The following is a 21,316-nucleotide window of genomic DNA, read 5'->3' on the forward strand; positions in this document are numbered from 1 at the left end:
GTGCATGTTTATTTTTCAGTAACAATAATATGTAGAATAATGATTATAGTACACTTAGATTTTTTATTTCCTTTGTTATTGAGTTTGCCAGAAAAATACTAAGGGTATTATTAGCCCAAGGCTTTAAAATAATCTACTATAAGGAGAGCAACATTTTGATAATATGGCAAGTACAGAAGTACTACCTGATGAACAGTACCTAAATTTAAGCTTACAATACTGTAATTTCTAGGATAACTGGTTTAATATGTTTCTTAGTTTTCATGTTCATTTTAATTCTTTTCCTAGTACAAACACCTAAAATTTATAAGGTTTTGTGTATCAGTGCCTAATGTTTTGTAATGTGGCATAGCTACACAAATTTGTTCCATTAGTTTGTAAATTTTTTAAAAAATCTAATCAAGTGTGTACTCTAGTAGTGAGCTAGCTTCTTGCCTGATACTCTTGGTAGCAAATTGTTTTTGTTACTTATTACCTTCCTGTATATTAGTTATCCATGAAGTAATTTGAAATGTAGAGTTCAAGGAAAAGGGGAAAAAAATCTACCTGGGAAGATGAGAGTTTGGTTCCACATAGGCTACTTTACCAGTTCTCAAAGCACGGGTGAAATAAATGCATGAGGAATGGCTAAACAGGGAATGCCGTTCTCAGCTGAGCCAACAGTCTCCCCCAGCTCCTCTTAGGCATTCTCTTAGCTGTTGTACCATCTCTGACCACGCCCATACATCCTGCTACTCAGGGCTGTTTCAGGCTCTTACAAAAAGACAGGCTCAATTCACCTGGCTTGGGCATGTACAAAAACAGCAGCAGCTCATGACTTGAAGTTCAGGAGCTGTAGCCAAAAGGGCAGTAGTCTGATACATGAGTAAGAAGCAGGGAAGGAATAAATGGTTACTGTATCGGATAATGCTTTGTGGCAGCTCTGGCAGGAAGCATCCTGGGGCTTCTCAGTCCCAAATGACAGGGATGGGAATTGTGACTGAAAGGAGCCCACAGATATGACTTTAATTAAGAACAGTTCCATTCCGCACGAGAGGAAATCCGCAAATTACTCTTGGATCTGTCAAGAGCAAATGAATTCAATTTTGGTAAAGTATGAAGAATGAAGTTTAGATACACATTATTTTATTAATGAAAATTGTCAGTTTAGAGAAATCAACATGTCCAATATCTTTAGTTCTCCCAAAAGATCAATTAATCAATTATTAGAATATGGGAATCTAGAGTTTATGTCAATACCTCTGTTTTGTCCACCAAAAAATACTCTTGGGGAAAATTTAGCATACTTTTAACTGAAGAAACATATTTCAAGCACAGTGTTGTAAGAATAATCACTATATGCAAGTGAAATTTCCATTTTAAGCATTTACTAAAAACTGATATTAAGGTTAAGAGAGGTCAAATAAAGGGGAACAGTAAAAGTCCTCAAAAGTATTCTGTACTTACACTAAAAACATGCTTCCTTTAAACTTGAAAGACCTCTTTCATAAAACGTAGAGAAAGAGCTGGGTTTTAAAAGCAAAACTTCTTTACCTCTGACATATATTTGTTTATTTTTAACATGAGGCTACTGGTAAAAATATCTGTTTTGACTTAATTAATAAACAGGTTATTGGATCTGCAAACCTTTCTTTCTGAATAAATGTGACAGTATGTGATTTATTGTACTTAATATTTTGCCCCTTTAGTCACTTCCTTGACCAAAATTCCCAAACCTCATTAGGTGACTTCTTCCAGTTTATGCCAGATGGACGATGACCACAGGATATAAAATGAACAGCTGTCCTCCTCCCCTTTTGTACCTTTCTCCCTTTCAGTCCTATCCCCATTCCCTCACGTCTGAAATATTTGTATTCCTTCCTTTTCACTGTCACTCCTATTATAAGGGAGAAAGGAACCAATTCTCTTCCAATTTATGGAATGCATGTCACTTTCAACCACTTTCAGGCACCCAACCCTGTGCAAGTCTCCTCCCAAGCCCACAGCACAGAACTTTCATCAGTGCCTAGTCGGGAGAAACACAAGGAAGAAAAATGCAAAATGGGCAGGCTTTGCCACAGTCTCTGCCAAGCAGCCCTCCTTTACCCAGGGCTAGGGCCATGTAACCTAACCCCAGTGTTCATGCTTGGCCCATTTTCTAGGACCAATTCCCACCTTAGGCAGCAGGTGTTAAGTACCGCCCCTCCCTACTCCTCAGCAATCTGGAGACTTAGCAGGACTATTCTTGTTGCTGTTCTGGCTCTGACCTTGGTCTTGGGGCCTGGAATGGTCCCTGCCTTATCTCCCTGCAGGGTGCCATACCTCTAACCTTCTCTGTGATGCTGACCCTCTGGGATGGTGCCATGCCTGCTCTTGTCAGTCTCCCAAATGGTGAAGTCCTGTCTCTGGACCTTCTTCTTTCCTGGATTTTTCAGCAGACTGTGCTCTCATTCTCCCCTTTTATCTGCATCCTCTAATTAGCCTACCTTGTCTTTTTTTCACATGCGAACTTTTCCCCCCACCTATCTGATAATAAACTTCTTGAAGGCTGGTCAGTATCTTCGTGCCTTAGGTTTTGCTTTTCCACACGGTGGATGTAGGTGTGTATTATATATATATATCTGTATATCTATATCTATATATAGTTACATAGTTATATGTCATGTTCTAAAGATCTCTCTGATAAAAGACTTGATCAAGAGTCCTTGACTGATAAAGTGAAAACTGCCAGCTCAGATCAAGTTCTAATATGGCCCATGTAGTTCATTCAGCATAATCCTTGCCTCAGCAGTCAACAATGGGTATATTACTGAGCACCAATGTGGAACATCACTAAATCCCTTTCCTAATCTATGAATTTAATTAAATTCAGTTCATATTTATTTAGTTCTAGTTATGAGCAAAGTTCTGCCCTATAAACAAAGAGGGATACTTGTATACTCTTTAGCCCCCAAGGAAAAATCTAAGCTATAAAGGATGAAAGTGATGTGCAGAAATGGACAGTGTATAAATCAAAGCAGAGTGAGGTATGTACCATAAAGTAAATATATATTTGCCTTATTGTTAAAGTGTACAGCTAAAACTTATTGGATTTCGTTAACCAATGTCATCATAAAAATACTAATAAAAATAATAAAAAATTAAAGCAATACATACATACATACATACATACATACATACATACATACATATATACATACGGAGAAAGTGGCAATTCAGAGATATCAGACTAGGACAATGGGATGAGTTTTCATTGTTGAGAGATCATTTAGTGTACATCAATGATCAACTTCTCATCTTGCGGTTTGCTGTTATGTCCCTTCTATTAGAACAGCCTTCAATAAATATTAGTGGAGCATATTTACAAATGAATTACTGAAATTTAGTTTTTAAGCCCCATCAAAGTGTGAGATAATGAATTAAATATTTCAAAAGGGAAAGGGCATAGTATCTACTTTCAAACTGTATTTGAATTCATGTAAAGATAACTACTTATCAGAACCTTATGCTTACAATATTTCAGAATATTCTCTTTTATTACCTAAAATAAGACTTGGTTCACCAAGAGGTGAAGTGGATTTGAAATACACACATATATGTACGTATTCATTTACACTGGTCTTTTAAAATATACATTCCCTGAAAAGGAATAGGTCAACTTCAGGATGAAGAAACAGGATAACCTGAATTATAATCACTTCCAAACCTTTACTCACTAAATTTAGATAACACAAAAATGTTCCATATATAAATATTTCAATTCTGTGTTAATATAGATCTTTGAGGATCCAAAAATCAAATCATAAGGAAATCTTATTTTAACATCTTTTATGTCCAATAATCTTATACTCAAATAAAACATATATTTAACCTTACAAAATATATGTATTATACTAATTTTACCATTAAAATTTTCTAAAATTGTTTTTATTTATATTTATTTTGAGCTCAAGTCACCAGAGATTTTGTTAGTCACATACTTGGAGATTTCCATGTTTCCAGAAATGGCTTTCACTATTTCATAATAAATTCCACAAGATCCTCTTTACTTATCAAGGAGAATGACTCTTGAATAAAAATGAGATTTAGAAATATATTTCAGTAAGTTCATAGAGGAAGTGAACAATAATTCATACGAAGATATGGCTCAAATTCTCCCTCTGAATTAGCTGTTCTAAAAGAGTTGAGGGACAGTTTCTCTACTGAATCAAGTTCTAAGTAATTAAGAAGTTTATAAATTAGGCTTGAAGGAAAAACCTGCTTTCTTTTTGAAGGCAATATAATACAGCTTACAAGTTGCATTTTCATCATTATATCTATTTGAGGAAAAATAATGCCAGATATCTTTTTTCACAAAGCAGTCTTTCCATTCAGCAATAAGAGTACCTCCAACTTTTGTAATTTTCTAATTTTTATTTTTCAAAATACACTCATACAAAATGAACAGCTCTCATTTATCTCAGAGCATATACAGTACATAAGAGAACTCAGGCTTAAGATTGTTTTCATATCTTAATCTGTAAAGATAAAACATTAATGATTTAATGAGCTCTCAGTTTTAAGATGATTAAAAACGAACAAAGCAGTAAAAAAGAAACACACACAAAACCCCAAATCTTTATGATACTCATAAGTAAAACCAAAGAAAAAAGGTACTAATTCTATAAATTATGGACAAATAATAGATTCTAGCCAGTTCAATAATAACAAACTAATAAACATATGGATATATATTTTTGTTACTGGCTTCACTGAAAGCATAGTTTATTGGTGATACTCCATTTCCTTCTAGGTCATCTTTTCCACTGATTGAGTCCTCAGATCACCTCCCCCAAATCCTCTCTTGGCATGAAATGCCTGCATCATACCAGTTTAACACTTGGTTACATGCTATTACAAATATCTCTGCAATAGTTACTCATCAGTCAAGCCAAATTGCTCTTCATGGCATATGTTTTTAAATGCTTTATCTTTAATCTTCATTTTGCTGATGAATTGTATTAATCTGAAGAAAGAGCTGGGCTATAGTGAACAAGCATATATTACTTTATAGCTCAAGAGAGAAAGAGGCCATTTTGCTGACCTCTATTGCCTCTTAAATAAGATTTTTTTTTAAAAAAACCCCAGCCAATGTAGATTAACTCTTCAGACAAACTCAATTTTATCTGACATTGCTCATAGCTACTGTGGGCAGTCCTGCTCTAGGAGGGCACTCACATGCCCATCCTCTAAGTCTGCATCTTCACCTGGAAAACCTTTGTTCTTTCCAGTGACTCACCTTGTTGGCTGGGATTCTTCAGGGATTCTTCTCTTTCTTAAAGGCCTCCCTGAATTGCTGTACCCGCAAGAGCTAGTTAGGCTCTGCCACCACAGAGACCTGTACACATGCCCATCTCTGCTTAAAACAATCTAGCCATTCTCTAGAGGTTTCATGCTACATATGCATCCAGAGCCTCCCATCATACCACTAAGCACTGTAAAAATGTTTTGTTTTCTCAGTTTTTTGTGTTTTCATAGTTAAGGTTAGCTCAAGACAATGCTGGACATACAGCAAATACTCAGTGAATTCTTGTTAAGTGAATGACAAATACAAAGCACTATCAGCACTTCCCCTGGACACAGGACCCTGACTGGAAGACAGAGTTTGGAGGCATCTGTAAGATAATGATTTGCAAGGGCATCATCTCAATTTTTCTTCCTATCCCAGAGGAAATCTAAAGGAAATGGGTAAATGCCCCTAAGGCTGTGATCATAAATTCCACAAGTTGAATCTAATGAATCAAGTGGGGATTGCAGCAGATCAATGCCTCAGTGCAGAAATAGAGATGAGATTTTTCGTTGGAATGGAAAAATAAAAAGTTCTTTTAAGAATATTTTAGGACACTTTTCAAGATGATTCGGATGATTCAGATTTTGATAACGTGATAAATTTCAGTTTGCAGAACTATGCTTTCAAGATGCTTTAACTTTAAAACTGTATATTTATATACGTATATATGTATGTGTGTATATATATATGCGTATTTATATACGTATATATACGTATGTGTGTATATATGTATGTGTGTATATATATATGCGTATTTATATACGTATATATACGTATGTATATACACACATACGTATATATACGTATATAAATACATGTATACATGTATATATATACACACACACATACATATTAGAAGAATTGGAAGAGCATTGCTGCATTGAGATGACAGAGTTTATTTGAAATACTTCTTAGTAATTCAAGAAATTTCTGTATACATATCTCTGAGGTAGCTGAGTGCCTGTCATATAATTAAACAATATAAAAATATCAAGGAAATAGTTTATTCAACTGTGGTTATATGTGCATAATTATAAACATATTCACTATTGAAACTAAATAATGATAGAATCCCCTGGAAAATTCCTATATTACACCTGAATTATCATACCATACAATAAACATTGAACATCCTAAAGTACTTCCTAAGAAATGAGACTAAATCTGACTGACCATATTTAACCACATTATTAGCTTAGATTTGGAGAATTTCACAATACACAAAGAAATATAAAATGTTGAACTGTCCATGTACACTGCTTTTAATAACACTCTCAACTGAATATAAATGCAATGTCTACTTGACTGTGGTTGCTATTTTGGTATTTGGTTACTATAGGGCTTGTAAAGCTAAAGGTGAATACACATGGCTATGACATCTCTAAAATTTGTGTATGTGCCCCAGTCTAGTCTTCACACCATCCATATAAACACAATAATATTACTCTAATATTCTAATGTTATTTATAATGAGATACACAAAACCATTGCTGGAAAGTTCTGTCCACTACACTGTATTTACCATATAATACCATACACTACATACTAATGGTTTGCTTCTATATTGTTTCTTAGCCACCCTAATCCATTTAGCTGCCAAGAATTTTTATTCACAAAATGCAATAAGCATCAAAATGGCCATCATCGATAAATAAATTTTTAAAAAAGTGTTGGCGAGGATGCAAAGAAAAGGGAACCCTTGTGCATTGTTGGTGGGATTATAAACTGATGCAACCACTATGGTAAACAGTTTGGAGGCTTCTCAAAAAATTAAAAATAGAACTACCTTATGATCCAACAATCCCACTTCTTGGTATTTATCTGAAGAAAACCAAAACATGAATTGAAAAAGTTATGTGCACCTCAGGTTCACTGCAGCTATTTACAAGAACTAAGATACGGAAGCAATCTAAGTGCCCATCAATAGATGACTGGATAAAAAAGATGTGGTACATATATACAGTGGAATATTATTCAGCCATAAAAAGTGAAATCTTACTATTTACAACAACATGGATGGACCTAGAGGGTATTATGCTAAGTGAAATAAGTCAGAGAAAGACAAATACCATATCATTTCACTTTTATGTAAAATGTAAAGAACAAAATAAATGAACAAAGAAAATGAAAACAGATTCATAGATACAGATTGCCAGATGGAAGGGAGGGTTAGGGGACTGGGTGAAAAAGATGAAGGGATTAAGAAGTAAAAATTGTTAGTTGCAAAACAGTCATGGGGATGTGAAGTATAGCATAGGGAATATGGTCAGTAGTATTGTAATAACTATGTATAGTGCCGGGTGGGTACTAGACTAATTTATATAATTGTATATTATATAAATGTCTAACCACTATGCTACATACCTAAAACTAACATAAAATAATACTGATTGTCAACTCTAACTAAAAAATAAAAATTAAAAAGTAATTTAAAATAAAATGGAGAAGAGTATGAGAAAAGAATAATGAAATATGCTAATCATCACAGAAGAAAACACGACAAAGGCATTAAAACATGCTTTTGAACAACATTAAATTTATAGCAAACTAAGAAAAAATGAAGTAAACGAATTTCCCAATGAAGTCCCTAAGCAACGAATTATAATTTCTTTTACTAAATATTTTCTGCTGCATTCCTAAATAATGACATTTTAAAATTTCACTTTTGATTCTAAAACTGCTACTCAAAAAAGATTTTTAAGCGTATTTGTAGTTAGAAACTTGACCCATCCGTCCTTCTCCCCTTCCTTCCCCTACCCCTCTTTCTCTCCTTCCTGTTTCTGTTTCTCTTCCAGACTTCTAACCTAAAATCAAATCAATGCTTTAAATAGCATGAGAAACTCTCTGGCCTGGTAGGCTGCAGCCCTCCATGCAGAAATTGGGGGCTCTTGCTAAGTCACATGTTTGGGTCTAGTCCCAAGACCTTGGGCGTGGTGCTTGTCCTGAGTTTGGGTCCCAGTTACTGAACCCTCCATTCTCTGAATAACTCTCTTTCTTGGCTCTTTTTCATCATCTCTATTGTTCATGTTATTGAAAAATGAGGAAATAAAGAATCAATGCCAGCTCTACAGTGGATTCTTTTCTATTTACAGAAATAGACATTTGTTTTTCCTTTAAGGAAGGATAATTTAATTGGTGCTGAATCTCTCCTACTTTGAATAAAATTATAATACTAGTAGAATTGTGAGGCCTATATTTTAAAGTGGATTCTCTTGTGTTCTTCAATTGCTAAAAGATAATACCTGAAATTAATATTCATTGCTGTAATAAAAAGGGAGAATAAATACTTAGAATACAGATAAATAGGAAACATTACTCAACTTATTTTTTATATTAACAGTGCAATAAATTTAAACACATTTGTTCTAGTTAAGAACCTCTAAGTTATTTGCCTATCATGCTACAGTTTTAAAATTTGTTTTTGTAGCAGCACAACTTTTAAAAAGTGAATTTTATTTTTTGTGATCATCAAGTATTACATGCTCACTATAGAAACTTAGGAAATACTTGTTAACGACAGACCAAAGCAACGCTCTCATAAACAAAGTCATTACTTTGTTTTTGCTAACGCTTTTCTCATGACCACATATGGACTTCTGAATAATCTGTAAATTGTAGGTAATGCTATCAATGTGAGAAGAAAATAACTCAAATTGTAATCAGGCAAGTTTCACACAACATATACAGAAGTTAAAACGAGGCACACTGACAAAAAAGTGACAACACATGACTTGAAGAAAATTGCTCTTAGATACAATCAACCGTAGGGGCCCTGGCTGTGAGAACACTGATCTGTAATTAGGACTAGAAGACCTTTGGGGAAACAGTCCTTTCACTAACGGTAGATCTCCAAAGACGAGGCTGAAGACAGTGGAAAGTGGAGGATGCTGTCTCAAGGGCACCACTACCAGCAATCCTCATGTCACGGGGAGAGGCCAGGAAGAGGTTTCCACGTTATGCGACCAAGACCAATAAAGCTATAGCCCCCATGTGGAACGCAGTATCTTTCTTTACCTAGAATATTTCCTCTGGAAACTTATGCATGTTATTTATTAATATATACCTTTGAAAATTAGAGTGGAAAGTAATATAATAGCAAAACTATAAACACTTGATCAGAAGGTACATTATTTTATTAAATGCTTTAGGTAGGAATTTTTAGCTTTAACGCAAAAGCACTTAAAAGAAGTATTGCCCAATACAGTCACTTTTTAATTGTCCATATCTGATTAAACATAATTATTTATGTCAAACACGAAGTCCTAATTGTTTTCTCTCAGCCACCAATAATTATCTCTTTCATTACCAATCAGTAAGAGTGTGGGAAATTTAACAACATTCAATCATAATCTGAATAAAACATAACCAATGAGGTAATTCTGAGGTAACAGAATAATCCAATACATTCAAAATCCATATGTAAATTACTTTAAGAGTTTTGTATTATCTGTATCATTTATTATCTGTATCATTTATTATCTGTATCAACAGCAAATACCACTGCTGCAAGAGAGAAGTAAGAATAGAATGTAGCATTTAAATATTTTTTATTTCACTTTAAAAATGTTTTAAATTATTTAGGGCAACATTGAGACTTAGTCTTCTCTAAATTTGAAAGCATTTGGCACTATAATTCTGATTGTACACTATGATTAAAACAAACATTTCCAGGTTAAATTGCTATAATTGCTAAAAACACTTACCAATAGAAAATTGGAGGACAGAGGCTGTTGTTGTATTAAGGCCGGTGGTAATCTAGAAAAAAGAATATACCAAAATAAGACGAGATAAAAAGAGAAAAGGAGAAAGAGGTGAAAGATGTCAGGAGGAGGGGGAGTGAAAAGCAGAAAGAAAGGAGCCATAAACAGAGGCTGTATTTATCCTGCAGTTAGCTTATTTTTATTAATCTGTCTGGACAGAGATATATTTTGTCTCTCTTTTGGGAACAAAGCTGCAAGACCTTGACTGAGGCGCTGATACTGCATTTCTCAGGGCTTTGTTGAAACTGCTTTTTGGGTAATCTACACCTTCCCACCATCCTACATCCTACATCTTAGATCTGGAGCCCAAATCAAATGTCATTAAAAAAACTACCAAACAAAAATTGGTAGGCAAATTTGGAGCAAATGAGGAGAGTAAGAATATTTTGAAAAGTAAATAAAATTACAACAGCTAAAGGGTGCAGTATTTCTTTGGGGGATGATGAAATGTTCTAAAATTGACTGTGGTAATTAATGGCTGCATAATTTTGTCAATAAACTAAAAACCCTGAATTGTATATTTTAAAATTGTAGAATATGTGAATTATTTCTCAATAAAACTGTTACCCTCCCCCCCCCAAAAAAGTAATCGAATTATGGACCGAGTAGTATTCTTTCAACACATTTTTATTACTTTCTCTTAGTTTCATGAAGAAGCATGCTTAAACAATCTCTTTCTGAAAGAAGAATGATACCTTATCTAATTTTAAATAAATTTAAATTTAAAAAATATTTACTTATTTATTCTTTGGAACAGTGACTTTGACCTGTACCAGCTTAAATAAAATGAGAATTAAGGTTCTCATTTTCAGCGACTCTCTTGTTGGGTTCCTGACCCTGTACACTAAAGTATGGGATGCGTCCCGTGACTGTACCCTATAAAATAGAAAGTGTATAACTGTAAAACATGTATAACTGTTTTTCACCGTGGCAGAATCAGGAAGCTGTTTTACTTTCATTTCTTAAATGCCATGATAACATTCTTAGCTTTATCTTTGCACTTCGTTAGCACACATGCGATGAAGTCCACAACTGCAGAAGGGTCAAGAGATACCCAGCGCATGAATCACCGTGGGAACTAGTGGACAAATGAGCAAGCAAGACTCTTGTTCTGCCAGATGCAACTGAGATATGAATATCAAAAGATAGAATGTGTGCTTCCTGCTTCTACAACACGTCTTAAAAAGATGACTAAGCATTTGCTTTAAATATGAGGATTTAAAATTCATAAAGCAGGAAAAGTAATAGAGGAGAGGGCAAGAGAGGCATTTTACAAATTGTCCAGATATCAGTATAGGTATTGGCTCCTAATTGAATTTTTTTTCTTTCCTTTGCTAGGTAATTTTATTTTTGTTTATTTTTTATTTTTATATTTTAAAAAATTTTGGATTAAGTTTCCTAATTGATTTTAACCATAGCAAAAATCACTGGTGCCAGGGTGTCAGAGGACAGTCTCTATTTAATTTAAATCCCTCATTATCACAGACTGTCTGCTAAAAGAAAACTGGCCCAGAACTCTGTTTCCTGCCCCTTCCCCTTACCAGAGTCATTAGAGTAAAATGCACCAACAGAACTATCTTCAACTACGGTAATAGCTCCTTTTCAAGATTCCTTTAAAAGAATCTTTTTTCCACAGCTTTTGGAGTATGTTCAACTATTCGTCCTTATGGGTTTACACTTGGATAATTTGATGTTAAAGTCCAAAGAGGCACATGGAAATTTAAAATTTTTTCACATAATGAAAAATTCCTCCCTCTGATTTTATGGAACTGGTCGATTCTTGGGTGAATTATGAAATACTCCTGAATATAAGTTCTTTGAAACAATGGTATTATATATGTTAAAAGCATCATGGTTACTGCTATTGCTAGTACACTAAATATACTAGAGAGTCTTAGACATTTGTCCTGGTGGTGTAATAAATGATGCTTGTGTCACCTGTGTGATTGAGTTCCACAGCTGTGACCTCTGCTAGCAAACAGCAGGTTACTTGAAATACTGCCAAATTTCAAATTACATGTGCTAACTGAGGGTGACCCTAGACTTTGATTAGTCATTGATTCTACATTTTTTTTTTCTTCACCAGGAAAGCTAAGGACTGGTAAAATGGTTGACTTTCATTTCTTTACCTTTACTCATTTAGTTTAATAGTAAAATTGTCAACTATAAGAAAAAACAGAAAAGATGAAGAAAAAGAAATAACAAGAAGCACTGCCTGTAAAATTTATTCACCTATACTTTCCTTTGGGTATTATAAATTATTTATTATTGTTGAGTTCAAATATATAATTTTAGTCTGCAATGTTATTAAGTCTTTATATCTGACATTCTGAGAACTAAAGGGTCTCTTAAAGGGCTTTTGTCAAATAATATAGCAACTATGAATGTCTGACAGAGAACTTTTTTTCCTATAAAATGTCAGTGCTCTTAAATTATCAAATAAACTACAAACTATAGAAAATCAGAATGATCACTAAATGAGTCTGAACAATTCACTGCAGGTTGAGTCTGTTCATTCTATACCTCTTTCCTACAAATTTTTATTGGGTTTGATCCTGTTTTAGCCCAACCAGCCTTATAATTAAAATGTATTTCCAAATATGTGAGAATAATTCAATAAATAATTTCTTTTTTAAAAACAGAGGGTAACATAATTTGTTTTAAGCTTTGAGAGAGCACATTTTCTCTTAAAGGAATGGGTAAATGCCCATTGCTCATTAGCTTCAATTCAGACTAGCAAAATGAATAAAGTAATTGCCATTACCTGAAATACGGAGACTTCACTGAGTTCAATGAAACATGTGAGGGCTGCATAGCCCAGTAGCAGTGGAAACATAAATGGGTGATATGCCCATGTGACAGCAGATGCCGTCTCTCACTAAGTTTGGCTTTTACTGAAATTAAATGACCTTTTGACTAAATTCAAAAAATGGAGATCCTCTTTTTTTCCTTTTAAAAGATAAGGCATTAGCCTAGTAAGGTTCTTTGCCCATGGTTCCTTATTTCACAACTTCAGTATGAACTGGATTTATGAAAAATAAGAAGACATATTTTTAAAAGTGTTTTGGGGTTGATAACTTTCATCAGTTCTCATGCACAACAGTTTAGATTGGATTCAGTTTTGAAGTACCATGCAAATATTTAAAGTTTGGTAAACATAATAGCATGTTAAATGACAACTGAATTTCTCACTTGTCATCTGATTATCTGTCTTCTGTAAATACAACTTGGGTAAAATATATTTTGCTCCTGGGACACAAATACAATATAAAAGTTATTGTAAATTAAAAGCTGTGTAAAATGTGACTGTCATCCCTCTTTGTTAATGTAACTTCATTCTACTACCTTTGAGTCTACAGCAGAATTTATCTTAGAGAAATACTTATGATGGGAATATAAATCTGCATATGCTTTTTTCTTTCTCAAAAGGAGATGATTATTTTGAATATTTTTCTTTTTAGTTGAAAGGCTAATCTCACATTAGTTATACAACTCAAAACTAGCCCATTGGGGGTATAAACTCTAATGCTAAATAAACTAGGACATAGTGAAACAATAAGGATTGAATATATATGGAATCAAATTAACTAGATACTTGTTTTTATGTTATAGAAATATGATTCTGGCATCGTATTTGTAGATATGTTTATTTCCTATTGATCAGTAGAAACAAATAAGAATTTGCCATGAATGTCCAGAAATATGAAAGCGAGACCATTTTAAAATAGACATTTATCTAAGCTTAATTAACTATGGTAAAAATTTAATTTTGTTTTAAGGTTTATAGATAATTAATTCAGTCATGGTACATTATTTAAAATGTACTAGCAAATCTATTTTTTCAAGAAGAACTTTACTACCAGAGTCACATTTGTCTGCAGGAATATTGTAACACCTTGTGAAACTTGAATTATGAGCACCTATTATTTTAATTTGCATCCAATTAATTCTGTTTGTATTCTAATTTCAACTAAAAACTCTTCAATTTATCAATGTTCTGAAGCTCATTCCTTTAATAAATTAAATGTATCCAGTGCCATGAAAGGGGTATTCAAGTAGCATAAAATAAGAACTATGTTATAAAAATTAATTGACTTTCACATTTTGACAACTAAATCTTTAATTGCCTAGCTAGGTTTTTTTCCCCTTCTTATTGTGGCAGCCAGTCTTCTGACCACTTTTAAAGTTAATGAATTTGAAACATAAAGTGTGACATGGAGTGAAAAATATAACCTGTTACTACAAGCTCCATGATAAGGAAGACGTAGGAGAGAAAATGAGAAGCACTGAAGCTCAAGGCAAAAAGCAGAAGAGCAAAGCATCAGGGATGTTATAAGAGTATCAGGTTCACAGAAATCGAGCCGGGATAATACGACAATTGCTTTTATATCCATTTTTAAGACTATGAAATAAATGTAGTCTTCACGTCAGAAAAAAGTACCAAGTAACAACAAAAGGCTCATTAGCCACACGCTGATGGCTAGTGATCTCACTGCTTTCAATTTAGAATGCTCAGATTTCGTTTTACACCTAATCCAAGAATTTATCTTTGGCAAGCAAATTCTAATCAGTCTAAATTAAAGGAAAGTAAATCGCTCCTGAACAATTTGGCATAAACCAAAAATTTTAAAAACTTGTTTATATTCAGTGTGCTCTTTCAGTTTTTTTCTTTTTTAAAATTTAAATCATTAAAGTTCCTTTGCGGTTAGGAAGCAAGTTTGAAAATAATGTGACAAAACTGCCCATCTAACATTTCTGGCTTGCAAGGAGAAAATAAGAGGTTGAGATGTAAAGCTTTATATGAGAAATTATAAAGTCATATTTAAATATATATAGACATATGTATCACATGTCATACATCATACATATCATACCTATATTCAAAATCATGATATACCATGTTTAATGAGATCCATTGATGTCTCCAACTTTATTGAGTCCTTTATTTTTACAGTTGAAAATAAACCATAAAATCATTGCTCCCAATTTTTAGATATTTTGTAATAGAATTCATAATATAAACAATATTATAAATTTCATCTGAACCAGAAGAGCATAAGAGCAAAGATCAGTAAAGACAATGTATTTGGAATAATGCACATAAATAGCATCTACTTACCAATTCCCTTGGACCATATGGCTCACAGAAGGTGACAGCATTGCCATGCATAATTGCACCACACTGTTCTCCAGTCTCACAGTTGCTACATTCAACCCTGTAGGAACACAGAACACACCCTCAGTCTAAGAGCGAAGTAGCACAAAGTGGCTTATTGCTCAGGTAAGGAAAGATGTAACAGTAAATGTTATTCAGTTCAAATCAACATTTTGAGGAAAGTAATGGTATTTTGTATTGTGACATGTTGAGGAACCATGAAACTAGAAAAACTTAAATTCCAATTCTTTCAGTTACTCGTAGTGTTGGGTAAGTTACTTAATGTTTCAGTTTGTTTTCTTATCCATAAAATGAGGATAATAATACTGACCTAAATCTCACATAGTTATTTTAAGGATTAAATGAGAGAGTATATATAAAACACAGAGCGCAGAACCAATCTCATAGTAGGTACTTGACAATGGCAGATGGTATTATTATAGATAATTATATATAATATATACCATGTCCAATACAAGGATGTTTGCAAATACTAAATATAAGCAAAGTAATATACACTTATATAATGAACGAAAAACTCGTATCTCTGAAATCAAAAGATGTTTTACAAATTTTAAATCTTTTTCTTTGTTATAATTAGTATGTTTAAAATTCCTGTTCTCAAATTTGCATGCATTACAAAATATACCATGTTAAAAATAATGAAATCAGATTATATTTTATCCACATGTTAATATGAAATATATACAAATTCTAATTCAAGCAAAGTTTGGATACTGAGTTAATACATTTACCTTACAAGTAATTTAATTAGCTACTTTGTTTATTACTGTAAAATGAAATGGTTAATCAATCCTTAAGACAGGATCTCAAAAATCAATGTATTCATATTTTTAGTAGAAATTGAGGTTTTAAATATTCTGGATTTGACTCTGCACGTTTGCAGTAACAGTTACAATGCTCTGCATTGTGACATTTCAACCTACAATCGTTACATACTTAACATGTAGAAAGGCAGATCTATGTTTCCTCTGTCTGAACCTCAAACCACACGAGAGCTGTATTTCATGAAGAAAGGACATTTTCAAAGACTTTCACATTCCAGGCGCCAAACACTGTGGAAAGGGCACTATGCCCTTTGTTTTGGAAATCATTGTATTACGCTCTTTCAGCTGTTTTCTAATTTCAGAGAAAGAGGAAGTAAGAACCCCGAAGCAAGTAGGAAGACAAAAGTATGAAAAAACACCAGGTAACTCATAAAGCCTAGAGGTAGAAGCACAGTAAGTAAAAACTTGGCAAATAAATGTATTTCCTATATATATATTGCTTGAAATAAATGATTATTCTAAACTTTTGAGCTGTGTTCCCACACCAGGCAATAATAATGTCAAGAACCCTTGTTTGTTTGTTTTAGAATAAACAGAGAATAGCTTCTGGTATGTAATTTAAAATGCTAGCATCACAAATGTCAGTAGGAGATTTAAATCTTCTCTTGAGTACTGTGAGGCAAGATTCTAATACATGTCCCTGACATTAGAAGACATAGAGTATTAGCTCCAAAAGGGCACCAAACATGTTCCTCGTGCACCATTTTATTCCTTGCACGTTGAATTCCATAAATATTTGTTGAATGAATGAATGACTATAAGAGAACTCCATACATAGAACTATTATTAAGGCTTGAGGTCTAAGGCATTTAGAATAGTGCCTGGCACAGCAAGCACAATGTAGGTGTCAGTGTGTGAACCATTATTATTATGGATTTCCATCGTTTTCATCCAGAACTGGTATATTAGGTTTTTTCCCCCATAGAGAACTTATTACATGAACTTCTTACTACTGTTTTTCTATTCTTTAAACTATACATTATTTTTTTCCCCAGCAGCGTGATTGTAATAAAAGTACACAGAAGGAACACCAAAAATTATAATGGGATTCTTACTTAGTGATAGATGGGGATTATGTGGCCTCCAAGTCATCATGAAATGGATTGAGAGAAACACTAACTTTAACAGAAAAAACTTAGAAGACTGTTCAACCCTTACAATGGCTATCTGCCATTTTCCTTTAGCAACTCTAAACTAAAAGCGTCATTGCTGATGTGAATTCCAAGGCCTGATGTTGGAATTCCCATAGCAATGAGTCTATCTATAAATATTAATTAGCAGTTTTAAAATCAACTGTATATCAGAAAAATAATACCTGTATAAAATATATGTATTTTAGGCCCTCTTCTCCTATAGTTTTGCTTTTTTTAAAAAAGTTTATTGGGTGTAACATTGGTTAATACAATTATATAATTTTCGGGTGTACATTATAATTTGACATCTATATATTCTATTGTGTGATTACCACCCAAGTCCAGTTTCCTTCAGCTACCATATATTTGAACCTCTTTACCCTGTCTACCTCTTCCCTCCTCCCCTACCCCCTACCCTCTAGTAACCACTAGTCCATTGTCCATGTCCATGAGTCTCTGTTTCTCCTGTTCATTTCTTGCTTTCAGGTTCATATCCCACATATAAGTGGTATCATATGATTTTCAATTTTTTCAGTCTGGCTTATTTAGCTTAGCATGATTATCTCAAGGTCTATCCAGGTTGTTGCAAATGGCAGTATTTCATCTCTGCTTATGGCTGAGTATGCACATACATTCTATTGTATGTATGTACCACAGCTTCTTTAGCCAATCATCTATCCCAGGACACCGGCTGTTTCCATGTTCTGGCCACTGTGAATAGTGCTGCTATGAACATCAGTGTGTAAATATCTTTTCGGATATGGGTTTTCAAGTCTTTGGGGTAAATACCCAGTAGAGAGATTGCTGGATCACATAGTAGATCAATTCTTAAGTTTTTTGGGAACCTCCATACTGTTTTCCATAGTGGTTGTACCAATTTGCAGTCCCACCAGCACTGTATAAGGGTTCCTTTTTCTCTGCATCCTCTCCATCATTTTTGTTATTACTTGTTCTGTTGACTATAGCTATTCTAACAGGTGTGAGATGGTATCTCATTGTGGTTTTGATTTGCATTTACCGAATAGCTAGCGATGTCGAGCATCTTTTCATATATTTGTTGGCCATTTGCATGTCCTCTAGGGAGGAGTGTCTGTTCCGGTCTTCTGCCTATTTTTCGATTGGATCATTTGTTTTTTTGTTTTTGTTACTGAGTCATATGAGCTCTTTGTATATTTTGGATATTAGGTCCTTATTGGAGGTGTTGCTTGCAAATATATTTTCTCATTTGGATGGTTGTCTCCTGACCTTGTTGATGATTTCTTTTGCTGAGCAGAAGCTTTTTAGTTTGATGTAGTCCCATTCATTTATTTTTGCTTTTACTTCCCTTGCCTTTGAGGTCAAATCCATAAAATCCTCTTTAAGTCCAAAGTCCTTGAGTTTAGTTCCTATGATTTCTTCTATTCATTTTATAGTTTCAGGTCTCATATTCAGGTCCTTAATCCATTTTGAGTTAATTTGGTGTGTGGTGATAGACAATAGTCTAGTGTCATTCTTTTGCAGGTGGCCTTCCAATTTTCCCAGCACCATTTATTGAAGAGTCTTTTCTTTCTCTACCTGTATGTTTTTGGCTTTTTTTGTCGAAAATTATTTGCCCATATAAATATGGGTTTACTTCTGGACTCTCGATTCTCTTCCACCGGTCAGTGTGTCTGTTTTGCTGCCAATATCATGCTGCTTTGATTACTGTTGCTTTACAGTATAATTCGAAGTTGGGCAGAGTGATGCCTCCAGCCTCATATGTTTTTCTCAGGATGGCTTTGGCAATTCGGGGTCTTTTGTGTTTCCATACGAATCTGATATTTTTTGTTCTATTTCTTTAAAAAATGCCGATGGGATTTTGATGGGGATTGCATTAAATCTGGATAATGCTTTAGGTAATATGGTCATTTTAACTATGTTGATTCTTCCAAACCAAGAACACGAAATATCTTTTCATTTCTTTGTATCTTCTTCGATATAATAGTATCTTGTAGTTTTCATTATATACGTCCTTCACATGATTTGTTAAATTTATTCTTAGGTATTTTATTTTTTGTTGCAATTGCAAAAGAAAATATTTTTTCTGCTTATTTTTCTGATGCTTCATTATTAGAGTATAGGACCGCTATGGATTTTTGAACGTTGATTTTGTATACAGAGACTTTACTGTATTTGCTTATTGTTTCCAGTATTGTTCTTGTGGAGGCCTTAGGGTTTTCTATATAGAAAATCACGTCATCCGCAAATAGTGACAGTTTGACTTCTTCGTTTCCTATTTGGATGCCTTTTATATCTTTCTCTTGTCTGATTGCACTTGCTAGGACCTCCAATGTTATATTGAATAACAGTGAGAATAGTGGACAGCCTTGCCTTGTTCCTGATCTTAGAGGGAAGGGTTTTCGTTTTTCACCATTAATTATAATGTTGGCTGAGGGTTTGTCATTTATGGCCTTTATTATGTTAAAGTACTTTCCTTCTAAACCGATTTTGTTAAGTGTTTTGATCATAAATGGATGCTGTATCTCGTCAAAGGCTTTTTCTGCATCTATTGATATGATCATATGATTCTTATTTTTGAATTTGTTTATGTTGTGTATCACATTAATTGATTTCCATATGTTGAACCATCCCTGTGCCCCTGGGATGAGCCCACTTGGATCATGGTATATAATCTTTTTAATATGTTGCTGTATTCGGTTCGCTAGTATCTTATTTAGGATTTTTGCATCTGTTCATGAGAGATACTGGTCTTTAGTTTTCATTTTTTGTGTTATCTTTACCAGGTTTTGGTATCAGAGTAATACTGGCCTCATAAAATGAGCTGGGAAATATTGTCTCTTCTTCGATTTTTTGGAAGAGTTTGAGGAAAATAGATATTAAATATTTGAATATTTGGTAGAATTCACTGGTGAAGCCATCTGGTCCTGGACTTTTACTTTTTGGTAGGTTTTTGATGATTGTTTCGATTTCTATACTGCTGATCAGTCTATTTAGATTTTCCAAATCTTCTCAATTCAGTTTAGGAATACTGGATTTTTCTACGTACTGGTCCATTTCTTCTAGGTTATTAAATTTGTTATTATATACTTTTTCATAGTTTTGTTGCATGATCCTTTGTATTTCTGCGATGTCCGTAGTAATTTCCCCTCTCTCATCCCTGATTTTGTTTATTTGTGTCCTTTCTCTTTTTCCTTTAGTGAGTCTAGCCAGGGGTTTGTCAATTTTATTAACCTTCTCAAGGAACCAGCTCTTTGTTGCTTTTATTTTTTCTTTTTTTGTTTGTTTGTTTTCATTTTCATTTATTTCTGCTCTAATTTTGACGATTTCTTTCCTTCTGCTGACTTTAGGCTTCATTTGTTCTTCCTTAGTTTTTTAAGATGAAGCATTAGGTTGTTTATTTGGGCTCATTCTTGTTTTTGGAGGTAGGCCTGTAATGATATAAACTTTCCTCTTATGACCGCTTTTGCCATGTTCCAAAAGTTTTGATATGTTGTATTATCATTATCATTCATTTCTATGTGTCTCTTGATCTCTCTTTTTATTTCTTCCTTGACCCAGTTAGTTATTCTTCAGTAGTTATGTTGTTTAATCCATGTATTTGTGGTTCTTCCTGATTTCTTTCTGCAGTTGATGTCTAGTTTCAATGCATTATGATCAGAGAATATGGTTGGTATGATTTCAACTCTCTTATATTTGTTGAGGCTTTCTCTGTGTCCCAGTATGTGTTTAATCCTTGAGAATGTTCCATGTGCACTAGAGAAAATATATAAGCAGTTGTTTTGGGATGGAAGGCTCTGTATATGTCAATTATGTCCAGTGGGTCTAATGTGTCATTTAAGGATGCTATTTCCTTATTGATTTTCTGTTTGCATGACCTGTCCATATCCAACAGTGGGGTATTACTAAAATAGTGTTTTGGTCTGTTTCTCCCTTTAGTTCTGTTAGTAATTGCTTTACATATTTTGTGGATCCCTGATTGGGAGCATAGATATTAATAAGTGTTATGTCTTCTTGGTGCATGATTCCCTTTATCATTATGAAGAATCCCTCCATATCTTTCTTTACCATTTTTATTTTGAAGTCTATTTTGTCCGCTATTAGTACCACTACTCCTGCTTTTCTCTGAAAGCCAT

The 21,316-nt window shown here is 33.7% G+C and overlaps 1 protein-coding gene across 2 annotated transcripts in view; it reads right to left on the reverse strand.

The window, feature by feature from the left end:
• Nucleotides 1-21,316, reverse strand: part of RELN (reelin) — a 458,093-nt gene that overhangs the window by 208,767 nt on the left and 228,010 nt on the right. For both annotated transcript variants that reach the window (XM_039849355.1, XM_039849356.1), the window contains 2 exons: nt 15,188-15,284; nt 10,012-10,063 (listed from right to left, as the gene is read on the reverse strand). In XM_039849355.1, the coding sequence (XP_039705289.1) occupies nt 10,012-10,063; nt 15,188-15,284 (149 nt within the window). The remainder of the gene's footprint in view (nt 1-10,011; nt 10,064-15,187; nt 15,285-21,316) is intronic.

Source organism: Pteropus medius, unplaced genomic scaffold (genome assembly GCF_902729225.1).
Source record: "Pteropus medius unplaced genomic scaffold, Ma_sr-lr_union100, whole genome shotgun sequence".
NCBI lineage: Eukaryota > Metazoa > Chordata > Mammalia > Chiroptera > Pteropodidae > Pteropus > Pteropus medius.